This window comes from Drosophila bipectinata, chromosome 2L (genome assembly GCF_030179905.1).
Source record: "Drosophila bipectinata strain 14024-0381.07 chromosome 2L, DbipHiC1v2, whole genome shotgun sequence".
NCBI lineage: Eukaryota > Metazoa > Arthropoda > Insecta > Diptera > Drosophilidae > Drosophila > Drosophila bipectinata.
The window spans coordinates 9,105,778-9,131,343 of NC_091736.1; the positions used below are offsets into that span (position 1 = coordinate 9,105,778).

The window sequence follows — 25,566 nt, forward strand, 5'->3', positions numbered from 1 at the left end:
AAGGCTTAAAAATTGACTCAACTTGAACCGTTTAATTTTTAAACTAAAAGAGCTACTTCTTGAGATATTTTAAGATTATTTTTAAGAGCCTGAGGCTTTGCTCAAATTTATAGTATGCGCCACAATACCGCCATCAGGAAAACTACAGTCAAACCAAAGTACAAAAACCAATCCCGTAACAAACTGAAACCATCTTAACGATAATCCTTAAACTGATCCCTATCATTATCCTGCCATCACTGAATCCCGATTCTCTCTCTCCACTCTCTCCCCAGATATCCGACTCCCAAAACATCTCACAGCCGAACGGCACACAGCACACACAACGCAAACAGTTGGAGGTGCTGAAGGCCCGCACCGCCAACGGCGCCATGCAGGTGATCCGCACCCAGACGGTGCAGAAGAGCTCCTCCTCGTGGGCCTCCTCCACATCCACCACCACCACCTGCACCACCACCCACCGCACCAGCAATGGCCACGGTCCACCTTCGCATCCCCTCCCAAATTCCCCGCTCGCCTCATCCGGCGTTGACATTTGCGAACTGAGCGACGATAGCAGTCTAAGCGGCAGCGATGCTGGCATCGTCCGCGCCGCTTCCTCAGCCACATCCGCATCTACAGCCCAATCCGCGTCCGCATCCGCATCCGCGCTGAGCCAGGAGCTCATCGACGATCATGTTGATTTTGTTGTGATTAATGGCGAGGCGAGCGACAACGACGACGAAGACACAAACAGAAACAGAAACAGAGACGAGTATTCGCATAGAGTCGGCCTCAATTTGTTACCCGATACGGCTCCCAGCCAGAAATTGAGCAATCTAATGGTAAGTTGCTTGGGCCAGGCTAAAACGCGGTAGTCCACAATTTTTCACTTGCCTCCCCGGCCACTCTGCTTCGCCTTGTCGGCTCATTAGCATGCGCCCATGTTTGCTTTTCCCATCTTGCTTTTGTAGTCGGTTTTCTTTTCGGAGGAGTAGTCTCCTGACCACGGCCATGGCAATGACCAAAAATGGCCAGTTGTTAACAGCGGTCAATGGTAGTGGCCAAAAAAATCTACCTAGCTCAGGGCCTTTGGGAAAATTATTGAAATCTCGTACTAAGTCGAGGTCGTAAAATTATCTTGCAAGTTGGTAATAGGCATCTCCTAAAGTTGTAGTTGTTCTCAAACAGCTGATAATTAAATTTATAAATAAACTTTAGTGAGCGATCTCTAATGAATGACTTCATTTGCTTTAATAAATTACCCCGCATCATTTAAGAACATGCGACAGCTACTAAAGAAAACTAACAAAATTCCGCAATTGGCCAAATGCCATTGATCAAAGTATACATTGCTAGACCATCCAGAGACGACACTCCCCCACAGCCAGTCTGGCTTGGATGGTGGATTGAGTCAGCTTCTGCATCGAAATCGAATGGAAATCGTTAATAATAGACCAGCTCAATTAGGCAATGCCTGCCACTTCAGCCGGACATCTGGGTCATGACCACAAAGGAAATTTCACCAGCAGCGCGTCTCACTCATTAGGCGAAGTTGTAAAAAGTGTCTAATTATTGGGCAGCCCCAAAAGTGACTGCGAAAGTGTCTGGAGACACGACGAACGCCCACAATCGTCAGTCGGTTCTGGTCATCAATCTTGACACGAAAATTTCTTTTCGGGAATTCCGCATTTGTTTTGCAAATTTTAGAATAAAGTTTCTGGGAACTCATTGGATGATTTTTGATTTATTAGGCTCTTTGAGATGATTCTATAAATATAATTTTGAAATAGAATTTATATAACCTTGTATTACTCGATAATCAATCATTTAGCTTTTAAACCTAAGCCATGATATGGGTTGCAATATGTTACAGGATTTAAATCAATCATAACCATTTATATTGAATGCGGAAATTCATTAGCTTTTGCTTGGTTTGCACTCGATCACTTGTATGTGTATTTATAGGCGTCTTAAGTGCTTAGCTTCCTCAAGCAGTTCCTGTCAAACAATGCACCCACTGCCACAGAGTGGCAATTACAAAAACGTCAATAAAGATAACCATACCCGGTACCATACACACACCCGCCCTCGAGACCCCCATAATGCGCTCAGATCAGCTCCACTGAGCTCTTCTTTGTGCCCGATTTTACTTTATTTTTCAATTCGCCATTGATGTTGTTGTTTGCTTGCCATTTACAGAAAAGCAGCTCGAGCATTTCCAGCCAGAGCAGCAACAATTCAAATTTAACAACTGCAGCGGCACAAGCGAGCAACACCCACACCCACAGAAGTGCGGGCAAAATAAGCCTACATGCAATTGTCGGACCAGAATCATCGTCATCATTGTCATCATCATCATCGCCAGCGGCCTGGGCCAAGCAGGCTGACTTATATGGCCAGCCACCGAGTCGCGTGGGTGGTGCTGGTACTGGTGTTGCTGGTGGAGCAGATGCTGACGTAGCTGCGACTCCGCCAACGCATCGTCGTGATTTGGAAAGTTTCCGGCATTATAACGATGACGGGAACAGCAACAACGACGACGAAGAGTTGCGGTAAGTTACCGAAAATTTTTAACCATTCCCCCAGCGACCCTGATACCACTCGGATCACTTTTCAGGCTAACTGCCCGCCACCAGCGTCGCCAGCAGGTGTCCCAGTCGGTCTACGCCCCGCCCCTGCCCTCGCTCGGATCTTCAATGCTCCAGCGCTCCCGCTCCATCTCCACGGACGATCTCAGCAACGACTGGGAGCGCGAGGACAAGAGTGAGCAGCCAACGGGGGAGTGGCGCCGGGTCAGCAAACTGCGCCGCTCCTTCCAGTCCCAGGAGCACTACAAGTCCCCGGCAGTGGCCGCTCGCCCGCGTCCCCTGGACCTGCCCGGGAATTCGGTGAGTGTCGCCCGTTTGCGGGCGGAACTGGAAAACGGTCGGCGGCTGAACACGGCCATGCGAAACAACCACGTGGATTTGGCCGCCCTGGACACCATTCTGAACTCTCCCACGGCCAAGCCGACGGTGGCCAAGCGAAACACCTTTCTCACCGCCGAATCCCTGCAAGAGATTCGGGGAAAGCTTAAGAAACTCTCTGACGAGAGTCTCTACAAAGAGGACTTCTTGGCCTACCACCAGAAGAAGAAGGAGCCCTCCGTGGAGAAGCTAGCTGCTCCCCAGCTGCCGGCTCCTTCCGCTTTCAGGCCTGTCCACAACACCCATAGTCTGGAATCGCGCCAACGTCAGAAGGACACCAGTTCCAGTGAGTGGCACTTGCGTCGCAAGTCCTACGGCTTTGAAAAGATGTCACCACCGGAAGACAAAAGCATTTTCCGCGTAGACGCCTCGACGGACAGCGGTTTGGGCCGCTCGGGCGAACAACTCGGAAACTGGTCGCCCACGGAGAGGAGTGGAGCAACGATGCCTCAACAGCCCCACAACGGCGGTGGCACCATTATACATTTCGGGAGGGCGGTGAAACCAGTTCAGATCTCGCCCAGCCCCACCGAAGGTGAGCTCAGCAAGCGGCATTCGATTGCCGTAGAGGAAACCTGGCGTGATTTGCGGAAGACATCCCAGGTTCACGTTAATGGGGGTACTGTGACCAGGAGCAGCACCACCACTTCCTCGAGCTTCAACAATCACCTTCAGAGGGGCAGTGCCCAGAAGAGAGTGGAGTTCTGCAAGACGGAGGTTCACTTTGCTGCCGAATCGGGAAGGGTGAACATCGTGGAGACTGACGGAAAGCCGCCGCCGACGCAAAACTTTCGCCGGCGCCGTCGCACCGCCAGCGGACCGCTCCAGAGTCTGGTGAAATCCGCCAGCACAGTCAGCGGCACCAACGATAGTGTAACCCAGTTCGGAGATGATTCCCAACGGCGCAAGACGATTGCAACGAGCACCGTGGCTTACCGCGCCACTCTAATGGATCCACCGGAGGTGGTCAGCCAGCAAGTCGCCACTCAGTCGGCTATAGGGAGCAGCAGCACCGTTTCCTCCACATCCTCCTCCGCCGCCTCCACCTTATCCAGCTCACAAGTAACCGTGACCACAGAGCCCCGCTACAGTCTGATGGAGTCCACCTCGCGGAACAGTTACACTTCCACCAGCGGCGTGGACACCACGGACAACGAGACGGATGAGCTGTCCAACATCCGGGGCATCCTGAAAAACAAGCCCGTTAAACCGAAGCCCTACCATCTGGGCGAGAATATCGAGAGCGCCGATGTGCTGTGGAGTGTGCCGGCCATGAAGACGGATCGGGAGAGTCCCTCCGCCAGGGATAGTGGTGTGTACTTACTAATCTGATATTCTAATTAGGCTTTATACAATGGATGACGTTTCGTCTTTAGGCACCACCAGTGTCTCCCCGATCACCACTAAATCGGTGGCCGAGCGGATTCGTATTGTGGAGCAACGGCAGCACCAGCCGCAACCCTCGCCGTCTGGCAATGGGTATTCCACCAAGATCAACGTGAGCCTGGGAGCCTCCGAAGATTGGCCTGATGCAGGTTGGTATCCCTTGAATATTCCAATAATTTTAAGTTTATATTTGATTAGATAGTTGGAATGCCCGTAGATTGTAGTACCTACCTTGTCTACTGAAATATGTTGTATGACTATCTGGGTTTTAGCCATGGACTCCTCTACTTGACTTGAACTCTGTACTCTCGATTGTATTTTAATGCATGTTGTGAACTCTGGCTGCGCTTCTCTAAACCACATCTAATGCTACATCTAACCCCACTCGCTAAGCTCGATAACCACGCTCTAAACCAAAAAATCCAAAAAATGCCCGAACCATGAATTGTCAACCCCACCAACGACACTTTCCGCACATTTCCACCACAGGCACCCATCTGCATCAGCAACGTCACCGCCATCGTCGTCCCAGCGCCCAGGAGCTGTTGCTGGAGGATCTTCGCCAGCACCAGCGCATCCTGGACGAGGGCCTGAAGTCCACGTCCCTGATAATGCGCACCATGCGATCGGCCAGCGAATTCGATGAGGCCATGCGGCGCCTGAGCATAGCTTCGATTGAGTCCGCCCTGGTCCAGCCGACGATCGTGGTGCCCACACCTATGCTGCGCTCGCACAGCTACCAGGAGGAGGGGTACATCCCCTCCCGCCGCCCCTCGACCATCTCCACCACCTCCATCACCAGCAGCGATCTCTTCGGCAGCGCCTTGTACGACTCCCTGCCCCGTACTCCGCTCGCTCCCCCCCGTCTGAAGTTGCTGGGCAACACACAGATCCCAGTTAGCCAGCAGCTCATTCAGCTGCGAAGGCTCTATGATGCCGCCGACCAGGATCAAGACCAAGAGGACAGTGCCGACGAAGAGGTGAAGCGGTACTTCCGGGACAACAACAGTGACAGCGGTGGCGGCACCCAGGGCAGCTCATCCCCAGAGCAGCAGCGCCCGGCGGAAGTGTTTCAGGGCAGCGAGTATTCCAGCAGCTGGAGTCGGATGAAAGCCAAGCGCACTATTTGGAAGATTGAGACTCAAGATCAGATTCTGCAGCGAGCAGGTAACGCTGACATCTAACACTTTCTATCAGGGTTGAGTTAGAGGAGTTCAGTCAAGGAATCGTTCGACAGAAATTTAAGACTTAGGAAAAGAAATACAAAAGCTTTATATATTCTTAAAATTTGGGGGGAAAATAGTTGTTAAATATAAGTTTCCTTTCAATATTTAAAATCTTTCTTTTTTTCCAGATCTACCCAAATCAAATGTGATGAACATTGCACTCCACGCACCTCGTGTGGAAAAGCCCAAGGCCACACCACCCACTCTGCGCATAGGCCAACTGGTGCCGGTTGCCAAGCCCAGAACTCTTTTCATCCAACCCCAAATCCATGATCAAGCTCCTGCGGATGCTGCTGAAGATTCAAGCAGCGAGACCTTGAAAATAATCAAAGAAGCTCGTGGGGCTAGAAAGCTGCGTGAACATGAACTGTCCTACTTTGGAGTTCAACAGCAGCAGGCATCGCAAACGAAACTCTCAACCGGCTCTACGAATCCCCGCAGGACTCTTCCCTCACGAAGCAGGTCAATCCACAGTGAGGAGGCCAGCAGCAATGGCACCACGAAAACCACCACCAAGTGGCAACTACTCAACGATCGACCCGATTTGCTGAGGCACAGCAGCCCGCAGCACAATGACATTAAAACGACCCACGACTATGATGAGGATGAAAACGAAAACGAGGAGCACTGTTACGAAAATATTGCCAACGAGCTGACCACCACTTTCCGGGTGAAATCGCCCTCTCCGTCACCAGATAGATCCAGATCAAGATCACCAGGAAGCTACGAACGGAAACGCGACCTGCAAAGAGATGCACAGATCCTGAGCGAAATGACTCGCAACGCTGATCAAACTTTGAAGGTGGAACATCACAATATTCATAATTATTTGTAGTTTTTTACTAATTCCCTTTTGTGTTCCTTGGCAGGCTCTCTCCGACGAGGCGGCTATCAAGGATCAGCGGCGCCGATCCTGCTCCTTGCAGCGTCGCAGCTCTAAGCCCCTGGAAACAATCGACGAGAAGGTAAAGGTTTACCCTGCCTCCCAGTCTCTGGGTGTGGCCCGTGGCACTTTTGCCTCGGAAGCGCGACGCAATTCCCGACAGTCGACGCCATCGCCCACAAGAGCTCGCAGTTCATCCCAGTCCTCCATTGAATGCTGTCCCCGCGATCGTTCGCGCTCCAGCTCTCGCGAATCGATGACCCAAGGCGGTGGCTCCTCTGACGACCAGATGGCAACTAAACACCGGGCCGAGCGTCTGCGTCTGCGCACCCCGAAGCGCGAGAAGTCACGCCACGAGACACAGGAATCCGAACTTCGTATTAAACCACGAACCAGATCTAGTGCACACGCTGCAGGATCCTCTTCGCTGGAGTCCAAGCGGAGCTCACATCACGGCCGAAACAGCAATCGGGAGGTGGAGAAATCTAGTGAGACGAAGACCTCCTCCGGCAGTCGTCTGGTAAGATCCTCACGAGTCGCCGAGGAGAATCGCTCAAGGCAGAGCGGACTGCGGGAACGTGACCGGGAACGCTCGCGGGGAAGCGAGAAACACCGGGAGGAGCTCTCTCGCTCTAGAGGTAAGACAATCAAAGGATGAGGCCCTGACCAAAAGGAAAATCATTTAAAAGATGATCCTGTTAATGTGATCACATCTCTTACAGAACTACTTGTTTTGGGCTTGCTTATTATGGGTGCCACTCAGCCCCAGAGGCTGAATAAGCGTATTAGGTTTGCGAGTTAAATTCAAGATCAGAATAGTCAGTTAACTACTAAGTTGCACCTTTTCTTAATGCAGAAACCAGGAAAATCTGCCTAGGCACACTAAATATTAATTACAAAAAATATATATATATAGTTCGAGGCACTTTATCACGTTCATACATTTTTTAAAACACTTAACTGAATGTTTATTTAAAGTTAGTATTTAACTTGAGACAAGAGTTTCTAAAAAAAAAAATGTAAAAAAATTATATTAGTTTTTCAGATAATGAGACTAAAATATAGGTTTTTTCAAGCAGTCACTAAACAGAAAAATTGATAAACTTAATATGTACTCTACACTTTTCCACACTCTCACCTGTACACAGTTTAGTCTAAACCAGTTAACTCATGTAGAAATTTATTCCTTGGAAAATTCAGCAATCCTTAAGAGGCATTCTAATTGAATTTCCCATTTCTATGCCACAGGTCACTCCAGTCGCTCTAGGCACAGTGAACACACCACTTCGGGCACCCGCGAGAGCAGCCGACCAAGTAAGACGCGATCGAGTCGCAGCAGCCATGACTCAGCGACACCACACAAAAAGTCCACAACAACCACAACGAGCACCACAAGCGCTAAAAAATCATCGAAAACCACAGCACACCATACAGCAACCACCACTTCGGCATCAGCACCACCGACATCGCACAACGAACTGACGTACGTATACGTAACGAATTTAGCCAATACACAAACCGACGACCAGGAAGCCGCAAACAACGTAACCGAAGGGGCGGAAAAGACGGTTGTTGAAGCCGAGGCCGAAAACGAGGCTGATTATGCCAGCATTGAGGAGATGGAGGGGATTCCCCTGGAAACTCCCCTGCCTCCGCCGCGTACCAAGCGCAAGAGATCCCTCATACCCGTGCCCGTAGGCCAGCCCGCCAGCTATGAGTACCGCACCAAGCTGGAGATGATACCGCCCAGCTACTCCAACCAGTCTACGCTAAAGTGCCGCAGTGTGGGCCGCCGGAAGCCGTCCCTGAAGGCCACCCAGTCGACCAGCTCGAGCTTCGCCTTTATGCCCTATTTGCCGGCCAAGCGCAACTCGAGTGTCAGCCATGTGTACGACAACTACCTGTTGTATGCCACCAGCGAGAGTCCGGCCAAGCTGGACAAACTTCTGCGTCCGTACCAGAACAATCTCAGCAACGATCATTCGCAGCTCTTTGGTGGCGGTGCGGCGGCCGGAGGCGTGGCAAGGAGGACGGGCGGTCGGCTGGGGGGCTGGCCGAGGCGGCTCAAGATGCGGCAGGTGCGCAGCAGCGTGTCCACACACCAGCCCTTCGGCATCTGCACATGTTCATAGTCAGCGCTGGAATCGCTCAACTCGAGATCGAATTTAAAGCACCCCCAAGAAACCAAAAATCAGCAAAAACACACATGTACTTGCAACGGCTTACACCGGCAAGGATCTCGTCACAAAGTCACACCCAAAATAATCCCAATGCACGATTGAGTTCTATATCCCACTGCCGTCTAATCCCACCCACTGTGTTCCCTACTAATACTAAACCAAGCAAATCAAATCAAAATCAGTACTGACGTGCGAGAGATGTTTATTTAATTGTTTATTTCGATTATTATTTGTTTCGGAGCGCACACAAAACTCAAAACTCGGCCAAAGCACTCAATCACAAAAGAGCCTGTCTGGTTCTGTTTTTACATTTCACAGCGTAAGCGTTTTCAAAATTTTGATTTCTTTCCTAACACCCAGTATTGCATGTTTGGTATTACCTGGAACAGTATGTAATCTCTCCAATTATGATTAAGCGTTTGAATTAATTCCCCATAACGTAGCCTTGAAACGAACTTTTAGCCAAACCCCCAACTAATATGGTTTCTACGTTTCAATAACAACTAAACTCTAGTCTGAGCTTGCATGTTTGTTGGCAATTAATATAAACTCACTCTATTTAATCTCTAACTAAACCGAAACTCGCTCCACTCTATCAGTAGAATCAACTCTAAAACTGACTATGAACATGTTGCTGGAAACCAGAAAAAGATCAACAGAAATCATCAAAGAAATTGGAATTAAACAAAAAACGAAGCACAACTCCAATCCAAACGACATCAATGACATTAAGCCTTGCTCTATTCTATATTTCTTTAGCAACTGGATCTCCGTAGTTGAAGTAGAACTTTGAAAATGATAAAATAGTAGAAAATATATTAAAAATATTTGTCTCCTACATTCACCACAAAATGCTAACTAGTTACCCTTTCTCCGTTTCTACAGACACGGTAAAAGCACACTGAATGGACACCATCAGAACCAGCTCAGCGGCGGAAGTGGCAAGCACCACGGATCGGGACATGGCCACCGGGAGCAGCCGCACCATGTGCACAGCCTGACAACGACCACAATTGCGGCCAGCAGGCATCAACGCGATCGCCACGGCAAGGATAGAAAATAATGATGGGGACTCCGACGAAGCAACGAACTACTAAAACATTAAATGATTAATTTAATTGATATACTTACTTATGCAATTAGCCACTAACACATGAACGACAATCCCCCTGATTCGATAAGACTTTAATGGTAATTTTTGAAATTTTCGGGCATTGTGAAAAAAATTTCAAAGAAATTACGCAAAGTTGGCAAGGGTTAACTAACCGAATGTCTAATGTTCGACCCCAAAAATGAATGTGACTTTGAGAATGTTCCAGTTCAGTTCCTGTTCGCATTTCCCTCACATTTTTCACACGCTCACCCCCACGCTTTGGCATTGCACTCGAAATTCAAGTATTAAAAATTATGCCAGCCAATCCCCAAAATGAAAACTAAAAATTTAAAACTAAACACTAAAAATAACAAATGATACTCATATATATTTTTCGATAGCATTTAGTATACGACAAGAAAAAGTGAATAAAACATAAATTACATTTATATTTTTCTTTAATTTCTCTGTGTTGGTGATTTATTGGGTTATTGGAACAACAAAAACTTACAATTTTTAAAACAAATTCATCCAAAATAAAAAAAAATAGCAAAAGCTGTAGTATTTGGTAAAAATTCTCTTTTTCGCAGAACTATGTTAGCTCGTTGAAAAGCTTTTTAGCAGCTTTTCTGCCAAGTTTTTCTTCATACACTAGTACGTTAATTTTTTATCACTAAACTCATACCAACAACGCGATTACGCGGGGTTTTGAAGTGCCTCTCGTTCCCAAATAATCCCACATGAGCAGGCCGGCTCTCAGTTGTTGTCCAACCGCCGTCACGTCAAATTAAAAATTGTCCACTTGCTGCACGGTAAGTAGAACAGTTAAATGAAATCCAAAACAACATGGCCATAAATATGACATTTTTGTATCAAACTGAAATTTTAAAGTGCAAACTGGATATCCAAAATAATCTAAAATAATATGTGGAAATAGTGCAAAGAAATATATACATATAAAGTGCTTAATAACCATTGGCAATGAGTTATGACACACAAATGAGTCACCAATCTGATAATCGAAGGAACCCTTGGCCAGATGGCCCTCTTATCAGATGATAAATGTAACAATTGATTAAAACAAAACAATGAATATTGGTAGGAACTGCGAATGCATTAGGGACGCACGCTGTTTGATGATTGATGGTTTTAAAGGCCTTAATATTACGTCTGTTTTGAAACATAGTTATCAAAATTATTGATATTTTTGTTGCAATTCAAGATTAATTTTTAAACAAATGAAACTAAAAAAAGTATAATAAACTAGTCAATATTTTAGTATATTGAACAAAAATGCAAACTTTTTTGCCTGATTTTATCTTATCGGTTTCCAAATTTTCGTTTATCTTGTCTTGGTCTCGGCAACATCACCACAACAAACACATAAGTGGGTTGACCACATTTGGCTTAAACAAAAGCAGAATGCGCTATCATTTCCTGATAAGAAAAATATATATATATAAATGTTGATTAGAAATGAAACTTTCCTTGGTTTCCCCGTTAGTCTGCACAACACTTTACTGAACTTTTGAAATCGTTTCGAGCAGGTTGTGTTTCTGACCTAACGAAAAGTTAGTCGAATTTCTTTGTTTATAAAACTGCTAATATATAATTGACTTTACAGATATTAAAACAATTGAAGCACGATGTCTCTTTTAACTGGCAGTGCCAATGCGGTGAAGTACACCCTATTTGGATTTAATTTGATCTTTTTGGTAAGTTTTGAAATAAGTCTTTTGCTAGGATGACTCATTCATCCAGCCATAGGTCAAACATTGCGATAAATCGGACAGACAGATTAGATAGGAAAATCTGATCAGGGGAATCACTTAGCAGACTGATAGTTACATTTTCCTAATTTTTAATTTAGTAGACATATTCGATAAAACTTATACCTCCTATAAAAATGTTATATTATATTATTATATATTAATATTTTGGAAATTTTAATAAAAAGCTTATCCTAACATAGGCTCTAGATATTATTTTCATTTATTCAACAATACTCCATTAAGGACTTTAATTAAATAAGTTTATGCCCCAATATGTCCGTAGAATCTATTATTATCTTATCAAATTTTAAAATAATAAATCGACCTGTAATACCAAACAAATATATTTAGTTTAATGGATTATTTTTTTAGAAATATTCCCAAAATATTTTTATCTTATAGATAGCAAAGGAAATACCTTCTTAAAATATTTTTAGCAAGCTCGCTTTGATTACTTTGATGATAATACATATTTTATTCTCAGATCACGGGTATTATTCTGATAGCTGTTGGAGCCGGAGTGGGAGCGGTTTACACAGGCTATGAGCTCTTCTTAGCCGGAAAGTTCTTCTCGATCCCCACATTCTTGATCGTGATTGGAGCATTTATCATCGTGATCACATTCTTCGGATGCTGGGGAGCACTCAAGGAGAACTACTGTCTGGTCCTAAGCTTCTCGATCATGCTGGCCATCATCTTCATCCTGGAGCTTGCAGCTGGAATCAGCGGCTACGTTCTGCGCAGTGATGCCTCTAACCTAATCGAAAAATCGCTTAAAGCTTCGATGGCGGAATACAACAATGCCACACAAAACCCAACCACGGCTCTTTGGGACGACGTTCAGCGAAGTTTCGACTGCTGCGGCGTTACCAACTACATGGACTGGAAGGAGAAGTTCCCTTCAGGAGAACTCCCCATTTCGTGCTGCAGTCCCGTAGTGGGACAGGTGGGCATCCTTTCTTGCATGAATGATGTGGCGAGTACGGAAGTCCGCCATGTCGATGGTTGTCTCGGAGGTTTCTCCAATTACATTGCTGCGCACGCAGTCAGCTTGGGAGCTGCTGGCGTGGTCATTGCCATCCTGCAGGTAATTTTTACAAAAATAACGCTGCTTTTACATCACTGATTAACCAATTTATATTTTTCAGTTCTTCGGCGTCATTTTCGCCTGCTACATAGCTCGGGAGATCAAGATCCGTAACGGCATCACTGGTTTTATCTAAGCTCCATTGTAAGAGTTTCGTCACAAAAGCTGAGTGCTGACCTATACGTTTAAGGCTTGACTAGAACCTTAGTGCTACTTTTGACTATTATTCTGATTATATGACTTTGTATAAATAAAATATTGGTAACTTAAATGTACCTTTGAAAAATGTACGAAATACTTTCAGTAGGCTTTTAATTTTGAACCATTTCTCTGACTTATCTTTATTGTTGCGGTACTATTGGCTGAATTCCAGAAAGCCAATCTTATCGAATGAGCTTTTGGAGTCAATAAAATTCAGTGCATTATTCTGCACTTGTAAATCTTTTTCACTATGAACAGAAATACATACACAATGTTATTTGTATACAAAAAAAAAAACAAAAGATTATCGATTAAGAAATGCGTCTTACTATAAACCTTGAGTTTCATTACAACCCAACTATTTTCTAATAATATCCATTTCTAATACTATACTAGACATATAATTATATATTACCATATATATATATGTATTAGAAAATTCGATCTTTTAGAAGGAAAATACAACTTTATGAAATCTTAAAGCCCACAATTTTATATACAACATTACCCACACCTTTTTTGAAGTATTCAATAGTTCCTGAACGTAGGAATTCGTCATAATAATATTTGCTCTTATTGTCTCAAAAATCATGCCAAATAACCACACTACTCACGAGTGAACACACCTGTGTTTACCCGTGAATAATTCAAACTATTCGGAAATGCAGGCCGATTAAAAAATCGATAAACCATAAAAGTTGACTCACTTAAAAATGAATTCAAATCGATAATATACTCGATTTAGACCCGCGACCTTGGCTAGTGAACTTGAAAAGCAGTGCATGTATGTATGTAAATGTAATTGCAGGGAAGACATAGAAGTAAATTAGTAGGTGGTATTAGTTTTAGTGGTAGCCCCATTAACGGTATTCCAGCACAATCGAAAACTTCCAATATTCGATTTCAGTAATTCAATTCATTGCAAAATACTCACTTAATGAAAACAAGGAAACCATTATCTTATATACTATTTGTCAAACTGGAAGAATATGAACAATTGCTGCCTGATAAGCGTCGCTTGGAAAGTTTTCCCGCTATTGGAAGTCACAGGTGCACAGAGAAAAATATATGGAACTATTTTACTATAGAAAACGACAAAAAATCAATCATACGCACTGTAGGCGCATGTTTAATAGACTCTTTAACCAAAAAATCACTCATACGCACCGTTGGTAATGAAATATATCTAACGATTTGCTTCGAAGGGAAATATTATACATAATAATACTATTATTAATTATAATTTTATTATATTTTTAATAAAAGATTTAATAATTTTATTTATTTAATTTTAATCAAGAATATACTTTCTTATTTAAAAGGCCTGAGGTTGGAGAATTGAGGTTAAACTGATTGGAAATAATATTTTTTTCATGTGTAGTAATGAGTGGGCGGAACAGGGGGTGGTAAGGCCAGACAACACCTGCCGGAGCGTAGGAGAGCGACCGACTTGTCGCCGGAGAGACCTGTTAGGTGATTGCGTTCTGAGCTCCGACACTCAGGTCCCCACTCAGTTCACGGGTAACTAGCAAAAGTTAAAGTACGTTACTGCTCGTGTGTACGGTCGGTGGCCTATTAAAGTCACCGATATACAATATACTATATTCATATCGGAAAGTGCCTCTTATTTAAAAGTTTACATATTCCAGCTTAATACCAGCGGGAATTCAAAAATTTCACAATGGCCAATCGGGAATTACAGCTGAATTCTGGAATGCGATGCGCCAAGTATATGCTCATCATTGTGAGCTTTATGTTTGCGGTGAGTTGATCCTCCAGGCCATTACGAACTCCGTGATTCACAATCCGCCATCTTGAGTCATTTTTCCTATTTCTGCGCGTTTCATTTTTATCAAATAGACCGCATTTCTTATCAGTAATGGAATTGTGTGGGTGTAGGTTTTTGCTTTTGTTTTTTTTTTTTTTTTTTTGTGAATCATTTAACTTTTACGTATATCGCTGATAAGAGATCCAATGAGAGCAAAGAGAATACTTATTAGGGAAAGAGAAACGGGTCAAGAACAAAGTTAAGTTTCCTCTTTTCGGCGGGGTCTTGTTTGAATAAGATTAGAAACACTTGAGATAATTATATCACCACTATTACGATCTAAGATATACCATATAATTAAAAATGTGTCAATTATTAAGTTAAATGCTAAGTTTAATTGGCCCATTTATGAGAATATTGAAACCACACATAAAGCTTTTGTTTTACTATACATATATTGATATTTTTTGAAACTTTTTTCTCTCCAGTTTGAGTGAGTCTATAAATTGTACCCTCATTTTGATAAGATAGCGATTTCCCAAATATGTATTGAAGTTCGATTCTGGTGATGGAAAAATACATCCACATGCATATAAGGAAACAAAATCTGTGCTATTTTAAACTTCCAATTAATTTAAGCAAACATTACATTACAAAACAAAAAATCGAAGGTGATTTTTGTCGTTGGTCAACAACTGCTAACTATTTCATCATCACAATAACATACACTCAAATAAAAAAATGGTATCAATTGTATCATAAATTTTTTATTTCAAAGACTATCAACAAAAATATATTAAATTTTGTATTATATATATTTTCCTTGCGCCTAAATAATATTTTTAAAGTAATAGTTCTCTTTTTTTTTCATTCTAAGGCAAGATATTGCTCGTTACACAATGTCATATAACATTAAAGGGGGTATTAGTTGCCAGATAGAATACTATATAGGGATTGCATGTCTCGCAAATCATCGCTTCAAATCTGCTCACATATTCACACTCCAAAAGCTAAGCTGTTGTGACATGACATGAGTATTTCCCTCTTCCCTCTTAGCTGACCGCCGTCCTACTCATCATGGTGGGAACAACGATCCAGGCGATCTTTGGAGACTTTAGCCTCTTCATCGATGGACACTTCTCGTCGCCTCCGGCCCTCCTCATAGCCATCGGATTCATTCTGATTGCGGTGGCCACTCTGGGCGGCTATGGAGCCGTTAAGGAGAGTGTGATGGTGATCAACCTGGTAAGGATAATAGTCATAGACATATGGACAAAAAATTAAGTATGATATGTTCCATTGCAGTATGGTGTGTGCCTGTTCCTGGTCTTCATCCTGGAGGTGTCCGCAGCCATTGCCGCCTTCGTGATGCAGTCCCAGGTGAAGGGAATGCTGATGCGCACCATGCACGAAGCCCTGGCCGAATACGACAACGATCCCTATGTGCAAGCTGGTGTGGATTTCATGCAGTCCGGAGTAGGTTTTTTTCAAGAAACTACTACTAGAACTCTGCTAATCAATGAACGTTTTACAGCTTCAATGCTGCGGTGTTAACCAGCCCGAAGACTGGAAGGAGTACTATGGACCAAACAAGAACTCCAGCCTGCCCGCCGATGACGTGGTTGTGCCGAACTCCTGCTGCGGTAATTTGGCCAAGGATGAGAACGATTCCCTCCAGGTCACCTGCTTGGACACCTTCGACTATGGCTGCTTCCGCAAGATGAACTTCATTGTGTCGCAGAGCGCCATGCTGATTGCCACGGGAGCCACCACAGTGGCCTTCGTCCAGCTTCTGGGCGTTCTCTGTGCCTTCATGCTGGCCAAGACTCTCCGCCGCAACAAGTCCATCCGGGAGGCCCGTCGCTGGCAACTGCAGCAGAGCCTCGGCGTGCTCATCTCCGGGGGAAAGATGGCCCCGCCCCAAAACTCTGCAGTCACCGGATACCAGCAGTTGGGCAACGGCGAACAGGGCAGCCAGGAACCCTACACCTACACGCCCCAGAGTCCCAGCGTGAACTAGGCCCCACGCGACATATTTATTCATACCAGTATATACATACATAAATCTAAAGCAAACCCAAAGAGATCCGTTTGTAAATGTAAAATTTTAATTTGTTAACAAAAAACCAAAGTAAAACGAAATAAAGCTTCGGTCTTAGGACTGTTTGCGCAATTCCTTGGCAAACTTTTTCAGTAATCGCAGCTGTTCCACGACACTGGCGGTTGCTGTTCCACCTATAACGTCGTACTGCGACACATTCTTGGCATAGTCCGCCACACTAACGATGTCCGCTCCGAAGGCGGGGCATATTGCCTGAAGCTCTCCTAGTGGCACCTCTGTGATGCCCACGCCGCGCCCCTCGGCCAGAGAAACTACTTTTCCAATAAAATGATGGGCCTGACGGAAGGGAATTCCCTTCTTAACAAGATAGTAGGCCTGAAGAATAATACAATAAAATTAAAAATACAACAAAATCAATAATTAAGAAGAAGACAATGCAACTCACCCAATCTGTGGCCAACATATCCGTACTAAGGGCCGACTCCATCACATCACGCTGCACCTGCATCGTCGACACGACCCCATCAGTCACTTCGAGGACCTGGGACAGCTTATCAAAGGACTGGAAGCAATACTCCTTGTCGAACTGCAGATCCTTATTATAGGTGGACGGAGTACCCTTGATGGTCATCATAATTCCTGTTAAATTGGAGGTGATGACTCCTGAAATACCCCGAATCAGCTCCAAGCTGTCGGGATTCCGTTTCTGGGGCATCAGGCTGCTGCCACTGGAGAACGCATCATCTAGGCGAATAAAGTTAAACTCCTTAGTGCTGTAGATAATGAGATCTTCGGCTAAACGGGAGAGGTGAAGGCTCACCAAGGAGCAGCAGTAAATAAAGTCCACTGGAAAAGATAGAAGAGATTCGAAATTATTAATTATTATTGAATATTTAATAAAAATATTTAAATACATATATTTTTGTATAAAACAATTCAACTCAATTCATAGCACTTATCAGTCTCTTAACCATATAATCTTTACCAAGTCATCTTCTGATAAGAAATCAATAGAACTTAATAGCAGTATAGACGACTTTGAAATGACTTGAGGGGCCGATCCAGTGTCGTTTAATTCGAGGTAGACTCACCCACAAAATCACGATCTCCCACCGCATGCATGCTGTTGGGCGTTACACTCGAAAAGCCCAGGCGTTCCGCCAGCCACAGGCGATCGATTCCCAGGGGGTTTCCTGCCAGGGCTCCGCTTCCCAGGGGCAGGACATTGGCCCTTTCCCTGAGCTCAATCAACCGCTTGGCATCTTCACGCAGGGCAAAGGCATGGGACAGCAGCCAGTGTGAGAACTGGACTGTCTGGGCGCGCTGCAGGTGCGTGTATCCGGGCATAAGGACGTCCAGATTCTCATCCGCCTGCTTGGTGGCTGTCTCAATGACACGACTCAGGCGTCCCAGGGTTTCACGAATGGCCTTGCGAAGCCATAGTTTCATGTCGGTCACCACCTGATCATTGCGACTGCGTCCAGTGTGCAGACGCTGGCCCAGCTCGCCCGTGATCTCCACCAGCAGCCGTTCGTTGACCGTGTGCACATCTTCGTCGCCGGGCTGGAACTTCACACTTCCCTCAACCCAATCGAAGCGGAGCAGCTCTAGGCTTTTTACCAGCTTGTCTGCTTCGGCGGCGTCCAGATGTCCGGCTTTGTATAGTGCCTCGGCATAGGCCTTGCTGGCGTCCAGGTCATCCGCGTAGAGCCTGGAATCGTAGGGTAGGCTATTGTTCAGGGCCTGGAGCGCTTGATGGGGCTTCTGGCTAAAGCGTCCACCCCACAACTGATAGCAGTTCTTGGGGATTGCCGGTTGTTGGGTATGCTGGGACATGATCGGTCCGTTTCACGTGGATGTTTGAAGACTACTGGGCTAACTCTCCTGTAGCAAAGCTCATGAAAAAAATTATTGTGCTCTTCTCGTTTATATAATCGTGTTATCTTTAAAAATGCTGAGTTGCTTTGTTTTTTACGAATTGTAAATGATTAAGGCAAGTCAAAGCTCTATGCGAACCGTGGTTCTATGAACACAACTTTCAATTTATAGTTAAAATACTAAGGTACTGTTATAATTTTTAAGTATATCTGGAGATATTAATAATTTATTAAGACTATTTTTATTAATTATACCTTTAAATCCTAACTTAACACCTCATCGCCCACTGTGGCATGCTCGCTCATAAATAATTTTAGCTCGCGGTTATTAAATTTTTTATTTTTAATTGAATGTAGCTAAAAAAAAAAACAAAAAACAAACAAGCCTACGCCAAGGCGTAGAGATATAGACGCTTATCAGCCAAGATTAAAGTCACCGGGACGTGAGTAGCCTCTGACGCTTGTTGCCGCATACATCGAAGGCAGTTTGGATGTGATGGGCGCGACGTTGACAATTCAGTTAGGAGAGGTCTTCCAGAAATAACTTGTTTAATTCGCAACAGAGCCGATGCAGTGGCAGGCCCATCACGCAGTAAAAGTCGCCATCAATGCGTTGGATGAGAGCGCCGCCAGGTCCCTGGACCCCATAGGCTCCAGCTTTGTCGCTAAAAGAAAATAATTGAGTATGGTTTTGGGGAAAATTCCTAAATGACGTACAGAGGATCCTTTGAGTCTACATAACTTTTGATTTGTTCTGGTAACAGATCACCAAAGTAAACGTCCGCTGTATCCGTGAATTGGCGAACGCCTTTGGCATGTTTCAGTATCACACCGCTGAATACACGGTTTGACTTTCCAGATAAACTATAAAAGAAACAGTGGTTAAACCCGTAAAGTACTTAAGGAAATAATCAATAAATTACTTTTCAAGCATCCTGATAGCATCGGCTGCGTCCTTGGGCTTGCCGTAGATTTCCTTTCCCAAGGTTACCATTGTATCGGCCGCAATTACTACCAGGTTATTGTTGTCTCCCGCTGCGCTTAATCTGTTGAAGACCTCCTCTGCTTTTCCTAGGGCTGTGGCCTCTATATAGTCCGAGAATTCCTTGTAGTCCTCCGGGTTTAGGTTCTCTTCAAAGGTGGAAGGACACAGTTCGGCATTTAGGCCCTTTAAAGACATCACTCATTAAGGATTTCAGGATTTATAAGTTTCTAGTGATACATACCAGCATGGAGACCAGCTCCTGCCTTCTTGGTGAACCGCTGGCCAGGACGATGCGGTAGTTGCCCAACAAATGTTTGATTGGCGCCAACATAATTAATTTTTTTATTTACAAACAAAAGCATGTGCGAATTACGAAAACAGGTGTTCAGCTCATAGTATCTCAGAAATGCAGCTTTACGGTCACTCTGCCTGTCGAACAGCTGCTCATGGGATTTTCATGGGATTCGAAAACGGTCACTCTGCTGGCAGCAGCTGGTCGGTTACAAGAACAAAAAACAATAATCGAAAGTCTAGCATTTTATTGCGAAAAAAAAAGAATTTCAGAACAGATCGCGTAACTTTGTTGCTAGTCGGGTGAGAAGGAGAGAGCGGAGAGCCGATTAAACTATTGAGCAAGGAGGAATGAAAGGCCCCCAGTGACAGCAGAATGCAGGCGATGGTGTTGCATAAATTCCGTTAGTAATTCTAACTATTTCTGCTGGGCTCTATTGTTGTTGCTGTAGTTGTGCGCGTGTGCCGAGTCTGAATGTGTAGGTGTCTATATTAGCTTAGTGATATTTATATTCTTAATTACAAAGCAGCGCCGTCGACGGTCTTGGTCGCGTTTGGTTGCCGAATTAAAGGTTTTAGTTCGCCATTGGCGGGCGGAGCACCTAGTCGCTGATATTACATGAAAACGGGCAACAACAACCGCGCAACGGTCGGCGTACGTGCCACAGAACGCACACACACCTTTGGCAATAGAAGCCGCCACACGCAAATACCCAAATCATCACCTTGAGGTGCCTGTCTCATCGTCGGAATCGCTTCCTATATTTGTTTTTCCCGCCGTCTAACGGAACTTCTTGCACTCCCCGAGTGGTGTCAAGGTAGCCGACGAGACAAAAAAGCACAGCAGAGACCAAAATAATAGTGCCAACAGTGCCAATAACAAAACAAATTAAGATTTAACAATTCTTTTATGAACGATACTATTTTGTATGAGGTTTCTTGCATAAGAGGTTTTTCTAGAGTACTAGAAATTTTGTACAATCTTTTTCTACCAAAGTCTGGCTTGGAAAAAAACTAATATTTTCCACCCCGAACTGAAAATCAGATCTAAATAGTTCTGTACAAATTACAAAAATTCTTGGAAGTACATATACATAATATTTATTCTTTTTTAACTATTATCAGCTGCTAATATTTCGAACCAAGTTGTTCTCGAATTTATGTTTATACGAGTGTCTGGGAAATTGGACTGTCGGCTGCTGATAACAAGGTTTTATTGTTTCTGTCATTAATTGCACTTTGAACGGTCCATAAAGTTTTGTTATTATGTGTTTTGTGCAATTAATAATTAAATTATAAAACGGTTATAACAGTTCAACAAGTGACAAGTGTTAATCAATAAAATTTTCAAAATATAAAAGAACAAGATATCTTCAACGACTTCATTTAAATTGATTTTTCGAGTGAATTTTCTTTTAAAACCCCAATATTAAAGGGAAAAACACAGATTTTTCTAATGATAAATTGTTGATTAAATTTATAAAACGAAATCATTATTTCTGTAAGTAATAATTATTGCTGGCTGTACCAAAAAAAAAAAACAGAAATATATTTATCAGTGGCTCTAAAACTACTCAATATACTGCTTGCTTAGGTGGCTTCCAAACTGTGATTACAAAACTCGCATGCGATAAAACCTCCCCAAATATTACTCATAACAAGCAGTGCTGCCGATTTAGCTATTTTTGTAATCAATTTGGTACTCTCTCTCTCTCTGTCTCTCTGTCTCCCCCACAGACGACACACACACATCACGTGTCTGATTTTGGCTGTAGCTTTGTAGCCGACGATCACGACATGTTCTCTACGCTCAGCACCGATCTCTGCCGACTGCTCCGCCAGGTGGGCTACCTGACGTCAGCGGCCACAACCACAGCGGCAAATGCACCACCAAAGCCCTCTAGTCAAGCTAACTGCGGCAGCGCCAGCGCCAGCAATATTCTCAGTTCACACTCTGTCGCGGACGGTCACAGTCACGGTGATTCAGAGTCGGAGTCGGCGCACGTCGTTTGTTTCTCAGCCCAGCAGTTCACAGGGAAACTACTGCAGCAGCGTAGCCAGGACATCCAGCGCTACATTCACACGCAATCAGCCACAGGACAGCGGGCCAAAGCCACGCAGCATCATCCCCAGCAGCCACACCAGCAGCAGCAGACCACCACAAAGTTCGCCATGTCATCGCTGGCGGCGGAGCCCCTGCAAGCCCACAAACCGGACGAAATCACGGCTAGTGGCGACAAGGAGGCGGAGGCCACAGGACTGGGTGCCTCCTGCCATGAAGTGGCCTCGGCATCGGCCAGTGCCGGCAAGAAGCCCTGCTTCAACACTGGACTAGGCGAGATCCTCCAGTTTATGGAGCTCATCGGCAACCTGAAGGTAAAGGAAACCAGTTCTCCAACTGAACTTCATGTGTGTTCATCGATTTTTCCCACTTCTGCTAGAGTTAGCTCCACCTAGTGTTTTGATTTAGCTTCTGAGGGGTTACTACATCGCTCTGTGAGTTCCTCTGGTCCACAAATCGCGTGATAATTTGCAAAAATTGGTGCTACAAGTGCGGAGTCATGACCATCACTGTAGGATTTATTTTATTTATTTGGCCTTAATGATGGGATTATATATGTAGATACAGGGAGTCCAACAGATAACCTTCAGCCAGAGTGTCAAGGTGCTAACAAAGCTAAAAATTGTTTTAGAAAAGTATTATGAAGTTGTTTAAAGTTTCTTGATGTTTCCATTCGTTGTCATGGTATGCTGAAACCCTTCAGTAATATTTCTGACTAACCTTATCATTTTTTTTGTTCTACGACTCAGCAGCAATCATAAAGAAAATAAACAAAAGTGTGAAAACGAAAGCTAATAGAACGCGAAAATGTATTTATTTACGTTTCGAATAATCTATTCTATTTTATCTCTGCTCTTTGCTTTTTGTCTCTAATTTGTTTTGAATATTTTCAAAAATGTTGTATAATGTCAGCGACAGCCTCGCTCTTGTGTCCCATCGAACGCATTTCTATAGTTGGTTGCCAAAAAAAATATATATTTATATATGTAGATATTCGAATAGATATAGGAATTTATTTGTTTAGTCAATATAGGCTAGTTTACACCCTGTTATGAAAGGGCGTCTACAGCTGGGTGTAAGCCATAAAACTGACAACGCCACTGCCCACACGCTCTAAAGCCATTAAGTTGGCTTTTATCTAATCAGCCCAGCTGAATTTTCAACCCATCGTCAGAGAGCACGGGACTCTGTCTTATCGACAAGCTCAACTGCGAATTCGAATCACTTGTAATTTGACCCACGTCCAGTGGCTCCAAGTTCCCCTAATCTCTATAAAAAATTGCAAACAAGCAAAAGCCAAATAGCTCACGTGAGGCTGATGAAATTTTTATTTATTTTTGTGTTTAAGTTTTCATTGTTTTGAGTGGATGACTGGGATCGAGTCCCCAACGCCAAAAACTCGCAGTCGTCAGCATTGACGTCCACCGGACAACAGAGTCCGACAAACTACACCCAAAATTTCCCTCTAGGCAGGTTTCTAAATTCTGTGAATAATCTACGATATATACAATGTATTTGAAATGCATATAGAGCGTGCAAAGGCAAAAAGAAAAACTGAAAGCAACGCGTGACTTTGATCTTGGCCTTCAAAGTATAGAAGCTGCCCGAGCAAACCGAGGGTGCTCCGCAAGGGGTGAAGGTTTCTCTGAGGCGATAATATATTCTAGAATCTAGATGTTTTCCAAACAGAGCGGAACGGATTAGTAATTATTTTGTACGATCTGCCAATGATGGTTCTTAATTAATGCGATTCTTAATTATTGCTTCAATTAAATGGGCTTCTCTTGTTGGCCGATAACCCTCCACCAGTATCGCAATAAATGAGATTACCTTAATTGTTTACAAAAAAACAATATCATGATTATTGGTATCCCTATTGCAGTGCATTCTGGTGGAAGATAAAAGAACAAGTCCTCTGATAAGGTCCAAAATCATTACGTGACCACACCCCGATCAGGCCAGCTAATCAATTAGCTGTGATAAGTCACTGATATTGTCGCATATAAGCAGTGACTTCTTGCACTTTAATTAAACCATGATATTAATTAAACGGGAAACTCAATTTCGCATCGGACACTGGTGGGACTCGGAAGGGAAGCGAACCTCATTGGCCATGGACGTGCAACGTCTTTTGGACCTTGTTACCGCCACCTCTGCCGGTTTCTATAAATAAAACGTTTATTGATCAAATAGCAACAGTCTACACCCGCCGCGTTGGCAGGTTGAGGTTGAAGGTCTGGGGCAAGGGCCACCAACCTTGATGTGTGCAACGAGGCAACCCGGCAACGATGTCACCAGCGTCGCCTCGTCAATGCTTTTAATTAGTTGAAGTGGCAGGTGGAGGATGGTTCCTTTAGCCAGCTCGGCTAACCCAGCTTATGTTCATTTATTGTTTGGCTCATATTGAATTCTCATTAACCCTTGAATGTTTCCTTCCTCCGCCAGCACACCAAACGCACTGGATGGGTGCTGCGGGATGTCAACGATTGCGAATCGATTTCGGGCCACATGTATCGGATGAGTATGCTGACCTTCCTTCTGGACGGCAGCGAGGGTCTCAATCAGATCCGCTGCATGGAGCTGGCATTGGTTCACGATTTGGCCGAGAGTCTGGTGGGCGACATAACGCCCTTCTGCGGAGTGTCCAAAGACGATAAGCGGGCCATGGAGTTCAAAGCCATGGAGGACATCTGCAAACTGATCGAGCCGCGGGGCAAGCGCATTATGGAACTATTTGAGGTGAGTCTTTAGGTTATCTTTCACGACATCTTCATAAATCTCATTATTTTTGCAGGAATACGAGCATGGACAGAGTGCCGAGAGCAAGTTCGTCAAGGATCTGGACCGTTTAGACATGGTGATGCAGGCTTTCGAGTACGAGAAGCGCGACAATTGCCTTCTGAAGCATCAGGAGTTCTTTGACTCCACGGAGGGCAAGTTCAACCATCCGTTTGTTAAGAAGCTGGTCAACGAGATCTACGAGCAGCGCGATGTTCTCGCCAAGGCGAAGGGCGCCACGCCGCCGCCGGCTATCGAAGTGCCCAATATGGAGAAGCCCTCAAAAGTGGCCAACGGCCACGAAAGCTCAAGTTGAGCGTAGTTCTAGTAACCCGTTTTAGGCTAGTGCATGAACACACCCTCACATACAAGAAGGAAAACACCACGCTCTTAATTTGTAAGCCAACCCAACTAACAAACTATTAAGCCTACCTCGACACGCTCATAGCTAGTACTAACTTTTATCACACTAATTTATTGCAAAACATACCGAAAGAAGGTATCCGATGGGGAGTAGCAACTAGCTATCAATTCTATTCTAAACAAACACCTGTTGAACACGTCTCCTTAGTTCAATCTCCTCTATGTTAAGCGAAAAGTTGTGGAACGAGTTTCGGGTCGAGCACTCGATCGATCCGAAACGCATTCAATTGTACAATTGTACATAACTAAACACATTGTAGTTAATTTTAAAGTGTACGATGACCGGAGATGTAACCAATTATTGTAATTGATGTCTTAGAGGAATTTTATTTAGCCAGCCGAACTAATACGAAATCAAAATGAATGTCCAGTCAAGAATATAATCAAAATACTTGATTTTACCTTTTTGTAGTATGTTCTCACCTGCAGTACTCTACCCTTTTAATCGGACAATTGATGTATCAAAATGTATAATTAATATTAAATTGTGAATTAGGCAATATAATGATGCAGTCACGCTTCACAAGTGGCTAAAAGACAAATC

General features: G+C 44.2%; 6 protein-coding genes across 20 annotated transcripts in view; 4 read left to right on the forward strand and 2 right to left on the reverse strand.

Annotated features, from left to right (window-relative positions):
- LOC108126847 (pneumococcal serine-rich repeat protein) overlaps positions 1-10,178 on the forward strand; it is a 33,776-nt gene extending 23,598 nt beyond the window's left edge. For 3 of the 9 annotated variants that reach the window (XM_017243580.3, XM_070277128.1, XM_043212517.2), the window contains exons 3-10: positions 276-824; positions 2,182-2,534; positions 2,600-4,260; positions 4,325-4,483; positions 4,824-5,501; positions 5,689-6,362; positions 6,430-7,081; positions 7,692-8,924. In XM_017243580.3, coding sequence (XP_017099069.2) covers positions 276-824; positions 2,182-2,534; positions 2,600-4,260; positions 4,325-4,483; positions 4,824-5,501; positions 5,689-6,362; positions 6,430-7,081; positions 7,692-8,575 — 5,610 coding nt within the window. In that variant the 3' untranslated portion in view covers positions 8,576-8,924. Of the gene's footprint in view, positions 1-275; positions 825-2,181; positions 2,535-2,599; positions 4,261-4,324; positions 4,484-4,823; positions 5,502-5,688; positions 6,363-6,429; positions 7,082-7,691; positions 8,926-9,508 lie in introns of those variants that run through there. The other 6 variants (XM_070277129.1, XM_043212518.2, XM_070277130.1 and 3 more) reach the window with 6 other exon arrangements.
- A 211-nt stretch (positions 10,179-10,389) lies between these two features.
- Tsp29Fa (Tetraspanin 29Fa) lies at positions 10,390-12,870 on the forward strand. 3 transcript variants are annotated; one of them, XM_017243587.3, is made up of 4 exons: positions 10,390-10,528; positions 11,341-11,431; positions 11,973-12,575; positions 12,637-12,870. In XM_017243587.3, exons 2-4 carry the CDS (start codon positions 11,363-11,365, stop codon positions 12,709-12,711), a joined length of 747 nt encoding a protein of 248 aa, XP_017099076.2. In that variant the 5' UTR covers positions 10,390-10,528; positions 11,341-11,362; the 3' UTR covers positions 12,712-12,870. The 3 variants fall into 3 exon arrangements, with proteins under 3 accessions (XP_017099076.2, XP_017099077.2, XP_017099078.2); XM_017243588.3 differs by lacking the exon at positions 10,390-10,528 and adding an exon at positions 11,210-11,287; XM_017243589.3 differs by lacking the exon at positions 10,390-10,528 and adding an exon at positions 11,245-11,263.
- Positions 12,871-14,210: 1,340 nt separating this feature from the next.
- Positions 14,211-16,717, forward strand: Tsp29Fb (Tetraspanin 29Fb). Its single transcript, XM_017243519.3, has 5 exons — positions 14,211-14,316; positions 14,426-14,538; positions 15,601-15,789; positions 15,850-16,020; positions 16,079-16,717. Exons 2-5 carry the CDS (start codon positions 14,458-14,460, stop codon positions 16,562-16,564), a joined length of 927 nt encoding a protein of 308 aa, XP_017099008.2. The 5' UTR covers positions 14,211-14,316; positions 14,426-14,457; the 3' UTR covers positions 16,565-16,717.
- On the reverse strand, positions 16,631-18,575 carry Argl (Argininosuccinate lyase). The gene is made up of 3 exons (XM_017243511.3): positions 17,698-18,575; positions 17,052-17,452; positions 16,631-16,981 (listed from the first exon to the last, which is right to left on the reverse strand). Exons 1-3 carry the CDS (start codon positions 18,440-18,442, stop codon positions 16,700-16,702), a joined length of 1,428 nt encoding a protein of 475 aa, XP_017099000.2. The 5' UTR covers positions 18,443-18,575; the 3' UTR covers positions 16,631-16,699.
- A 151-nt stretch (positions 18,576-18,726) lies between these two features.
- On the reverse strand, positions 18,727-19,878 carry LOC108126812 (dTTP/UTP pyrophosphatase). The gene is made up of 4 exons (XM_017243520.3): positions 19,710-19,878; positions 19,407-19,651; positions 19,201-19,347; positions 18,727-19,148 (listed from the first exon to the last, which is right to left on the reverse strand). Exons 1-4 carry the CDS (start codon positions 19,797-19,799, stop codon positions 19,004-19,006), a joined length of 627 nt encoding a protein of 208 aa, XP_017099009.2. The 5' UTR covers positions 19,800-19,878; the 3' UTR covers positions 18,727-19,003.
- Positions 19,879-19,941: 63 nt separating this feature from the next.
- Positions 19,942-25,564, forward strand: LOC108126808 (5'-deoxynucleotidase HDDC2). Of its 5 annotated transcripts, none has more exons than XM_017243512.3 (4): positions 19,942-20,238; positions 21,497-22,135; positions 24,267-24,560; positions 24,616-25,564. In XM_017243512.3, exons 2-4 carry the CDS (start codon positions 21,557-21,559, stop codon positions 24,913-24,915), a joined length of 1,173 nt encoding a protein of 390 aa, XP_017099001.2. In that variant the 5' UTR covers positions 19,942-20,238; positions 21,497-21,556; the 3' UTR covers positions 24,916-25,564. The 5 variants fall into 5 exon arrangements, with proteins under 5 accessions (XP_017099001.2, XP_017099003.2, XP_017099004.2 ...); XM_017243514.3 differs by having other exon boundaries at positions 19,942-20,163; XM_017243515.3 differs by lacking the exon at positions 19,942-20,238 and adding an exon at positions 20,560-20,577.
- Positions 25,565-25,566: the final 2 nt, after the last annotated feature.